General features: G+C 40.3%; 1 protein-coding gene across 1 annotated transcript in view; it reads right to left on the bottom strand.

Annotated features, from left to right (window-relative positions):
- Window positions 1-5000, bottom strand: part of LOC113658014 (ectonucleotide pyrophosphatase/phosphodiesterase family member 2-like) — a 29733-nt gene that overhangs the window by 12722 nt on the left and 12011 nt on the right. Inside the window, exons 11-18 of the mRNA XM_027170178.2 lie at window positions 4822-4894; window positions 4371-4479; window positions 3725-3847; window positions 3586-3617; window positions 3303-3430; window positions 1904-1973; window positions 1734-1821; window positions 891-1066 (exon numbers count right to left, since the gene is read on the bottom strand). Coding sequence (XP_027025979.2) covers window positions 891-1066; window positions 1734-1821; window positions 1904-1973; window positions 3303-3430; window positions 3586-3617; window positions 3725-3847; window positions 4371-4479; window positions 4822-4894 — 799 coding nt within the window. The remainder of the gene's footprint in view (window positions 1-890; window positions 1067-1733; window positions 1822-1903; window positions 1974-3302; window positions 3431-3585; window positions 3618-3724; window positions 3848-4370; window positions 4480-4821; window positions 4895-5000) is intronic.

Here is a 5000-nt window from a genome sequence, read left to right as displayed (position 1 = left end):
ATGTTAGTCGTCTTCTCACTGGTAGCTGATTTACAACTGCTACTCAGTCGGAATGCAGAGAGCAAATAAAGGAATAAAAATAAATAAAACGTAAGCTAGTATAAGTGCAAACAGGTGCGATGGAAAAAAATGGGAAAATAAAATGAACTGAGTAAAATGGCCAAGTGGTGCAATTAATTTCCTATCAATAAGAACAACACTGAACACGTGTGAGCTCATGTATGTGGAAGAGGGCTAACAGCACTTTCCTCTAAGTTCCCCTTATTTCACATGGCTATGTTCTATGCTCTCTGGTTAGTAGCTAATGTGTGATGGATAAAACCTAGCTAGCATCAGGTGACACTAAAAAAAGCACAAACACAGACTGTGAAACAAAGAAACTGTGGAACGCAGGAATTTAAATCGTTTAATTAATTAATAGTGGTCTTCAACCGCTCCTGCTTACCAACACACAACCCATTCATAATTGCTAACTTAATCTTAAATAGAAGGCTCAGATTAATACTAAATGAAGAGCCATTTGAGAGTCGGTTCTTCTAAGGGAGCCGACAAACGATGAAGTTCAAACAGTGCACAAGGTTGCCCTCTGGTGGTTAGTTAAGGTCATGTAGTTATTGCACGAAGCCGTTTAAAATGTTCTGAGGTGTTTTAGTCTAGATGCTACTGAACTGAGTCACAGGTCCAAACAGCATTGTTGCCTCACACACACATAAACATACATTTTTGTTGCTCAGAACGAACATACAATACCTGATCATTTTGTAAGAGTCAGTAAATAGGATGTGGTAAAGATCCACTAAAGCCAACATGCTACCAAAAAACTTAATAATAAATAAATGATTAAATGCACAGAGCATGTGTGTGTATGCGTGTGTGAGTGTGTGTAGAACCTCATCATCACAGCTGCAGCCCAGGTTGTAAAAGGCCGGTGAAGCAGCAGCAGGCTCCAGAGGCTTTGGTGATGTCACTTCCTCTGGCTGTATGGGTGTGTAAGATGGGTGTTTCAGCACGGAGTTCAGACTGCCGTGTGTGCCATTATTAGGTGCAGGAGTCAAGCCTAGGAGGTCTACACACACACACACACACACACAAACACACACACACAAACACACACACACACACACACACACACACACACACACACACACACACACACACACACACACACACACACACACACACACACACACACACAATATGTATATTATATAATATATTATGTATATTAATGTTATTTCAATACTCGTACTACCAAGTACACCACTATTCTAAGCAAATAATGCATGATGTGGTAAAGTGACACATTTAAATGATTGGCTTAAATGATCCATCTGACCAATCCTACGGTTCTTAATAGTAATGTTTCTTCAAATCCCCACTAACATTTTTAGTCCCTATCTTTAGTTACTTCATATTTACTGTTTAGAAAAATATATAACTGTGGTTTCCTCTTGTCATATCTAATGTAATCACTCAATATACTGTATGTATAGAGACATTAGAAAGGAAAATAAAGCTTGGAAAGAAACAACAAAGTTTCTTGGAGCCTCTGGTGAGGGTACGTTGCTAATGCACTTGTTTGCTAATCAGTGAAGCAGCACCTGCTAATATGACTTATTTGAATTAGTATTGTTAAAGTATTTACAATTTTGATAGCGATGTTGGTCATCAGAGCAAACGAACACCAGCTGCTAGTATGAAAAAGTGATAGACAGTCAGATATCAAATCTCACCACACATTATGTTGTAAAGCTCGAGATTCTCAAAAGGAGGAACTTCTGTCCTGAACTTGAAGCTCGGTCCGTATCCCAAAAAGATGGTCTGTGAAGAGGACGAGGTAGAGAAATGAGATAGGGAAGTGGTTTATTATTATTCACATTGCTGCAGCACTGAACACACTCACCTGCATGCTGTTAATTATGTTATCATAGCCGTGATCGCCAAAGTAGCCACAGCTGCCGGGTAACCGGTTCCTGAAACACACACGGTAGGTGTGTATAAGTGTGTATAAGTGTGTATAAGTGTGAGCAGTGTACTGGTGTGTGTTAAGTATGCTGAACTGATGTATAAGTGTATATAAGTGTGTATGTGTGTATATAAGTGTGTATAAGTGTGTATAAGTGTGTATAAGTGTATATAAGTGTGTATAAGTGTGAGCAGTGTACTGGTGTGTGTTAAGTATGCTGAACTGATGTATAAGTGTATATAAGTGTGTATAAGTGTGAGCAGTGTACTGTGTGTGTTAAGTATGCTGAACTGATGTATAAGTGTATATAAGTGTGTATAAGTGTGTATAAGTGTGTATAAGTGTGTATAAGTGTGAGCAGTGTACTGTGTGTGTTAAGTATGCTGAACTGATGTATAAGTGTATATAAGTGTGTATAAGTGTATATAAGTGTGTATAAGTGTGTATAAGTGTGTATAAGTGTGAGCAGTGTACTGTGTGTGTTAAGTATGCTGAACTGATGTATAAGTGTATATAAGTGTGTATAAGTGTGTATAGGAGTGTATAAGTGTGTATAAGTGTGAGCAGTGTACTGTGTGTGTTAAGTATGCTGAACTGATGTATAAGTGTATATAAGTGTATATAAGTGTGTATAAGTGTATATAAGTGTGTATAAGTGTGTATAAGTGTATATAAGTGTGTATAAGTGTATATAAGTGTGTATAAGTGTGTATAAGTGTATATAAGTGTGTATAAGTGTGAGCAGTGTACTGGTGTGTGTTAAGTATGCTGAACTGATGTATAAGTGTATATAAGTGTGTATAAGTGTGTATAGGAGTGTACAATTGTATATGTGTGTATAAGTGTATATAAGTGTGTATAAGTGTGTATAAGTGTATATGTGTTTATAAGTGTACATTTGTGTATATAAGTGTTTATAAGTGTATAAAAGAGTATATGTGTATATACTGTACGTGTGTGTATAATTGTATGTAAGTGTGTATAGGTATATAAACACGGGTAGAATTGTATAAGTGTGATATTTGTGAAAGCAACTATCAGTTATCAACCACCATCAAACACAAACAATGTTATTAATGTGATTCTCTCTCACACACACTCACACACACTCACACACACTCACACACACTCACACACACTCACACACACTCACTCACACACACTCACACACTCACACACTCACACACTCACACACTCACACTCACACACTCACACACTCACACACACACACTCACACACACACACACACACACACACACACACACACACACACACACACACACACACACACACACACACACACACACACACACACACACAGATCCCCAGAACATACATGGCTACGAGCCACTTCCTCTCCATGAGCAGGTGCACGTCCTCTATCCTGCGGTTGTTGGCATAGTGCAGCCGCTTGGGCAGGTGCTGCTTCAGATAGGCTTTAAAATGCTGGTTGGGCATCTTACACTGCAAGGCAGAACACACACACACACACACACACACACACACACACACACACACACACACACACACACACACACACACACACACACACAGTAAAATGCAATGGGGCAATAAGAAACACACAGCACTAAATGAGATCTCTAACTTTCTGCACTTACTGTTAAATTGGCTACAAGTTCTTTTGGGTCATCTGAAAAAGAACAAATGGCTCAGTAAGTAGGATAACTGTGTGTGAGTGCGTGTGTGTGTGTGTGTGTGTGTGTTTGTGTGTGTGTGTGTGTGTTTGTTGTCCCTCACGTGGCATGCTCTGGTTTTTGGAACGCAGTCTTCCAGATGATCCCGGGATGAGTGTAAAGTCATTAACATTGAGTCCATATGAGCTTAGATACTCTGTACGGTCACAGTGGGCCTCCTCCATTCCTACACACACACACATACACACACACACATGCACACACACACGCACACACACGAACACACACAAATATACACATGCTAAGGTCCATTTTGTAATGCTACATTTAAAAGGATTTGAGGAATTCTGTGCGGAATTGTGTGTATACAGTAAGTGTGTATGAGTGTGTTCAGTGTACTGGTGTGTGTTACATGAAGCTGAACTGGTGTGTAAGTGTGTATGAGTGTGTTCAGTGTACTGGTGTGTGTTACATGAAGCTGAACTGGTGTGTAAGTGTGTATAGGTGTGTTCAGTGTACTGGTGTGTGTTACATGATGCTGAACTGGTGTGTAAGTGTGTATGAGTGTGTTCAGTGTACTGGTGTGTGTTACATGATGCTGAACTGGTGTGTAAGTGTGTATGAGTGTGTTCAGTGTACTGGTGTGTGTTACATGAAGCTGAACTGGTGTATAAGTGTGTACAGGTGTGTTTAAGCGTGTATAAGTGTGCGTAGGTACGTGTAAGTGTGTATAGGTGTGTGTGCAGTACCGTGATCGCCCACTATGATGACATTTACACAGCGGTGCAGGTTCATCTGTTTCAGACCGTTCATCAGCTGACCAATGATGTTATCAATTTCTTTTAGGGGATTATCCAACTATCACACACACACACACACACACACACACACACACACACACACACACACACACACGTGCACACACACGCGCACACACACGCGCACACACACGCACACACACACGCACACACACACGCACACACACACGCACACACACACGCGCACACACACGCGCACACACACACACACACACACACAAACACACACACACACACAAATATATAACTCACATTTTTGTAAATTTGCCCTGTAACTGTTATGTTATTTGTTACTGGAATCTTTCGTTTCACGTAGCAGTTTTGTTTTGTGTGTTACATCATATGAGTTGTACAGTGAGTGAAACAAGTGCGCTGATCTTACCTCACTGCTGAGGGGCCCCAGCCTGTGTCCGAACGCGTCGGGCTGCTCTGAGTGGACTGCATACACATACGGCCTGAGAACAACACACTGATTTTATTGTGTGTGTGTGTGTGTGTGTGTGTAACACTAATGTCATCCACAGTTGTGTCTACACATTTCTACTTGTGAAAATTTGGACA

The sequence above is a fragment of the Tachysurus fulvidraco genome, chromosome 10 (genome assembly GCF_022655615.1).
Source record: "Tachysurus fulvidraco isolate hzauxx_2018 chromosome 10, HZAU_PFXX_2.0, whole genome shotgun sequence".
Lineage (NCBI taxonomy): Eukaryota > Metazoa > Chordata > Actinopteri > Siluriformes > Bagridae > Tachysurus > Tachysurus fulvidraco.
Note: the sequence above shows the minus strand (reverse complement) of the source record. Positions and strands in the feature narration are given on the sequence as shown.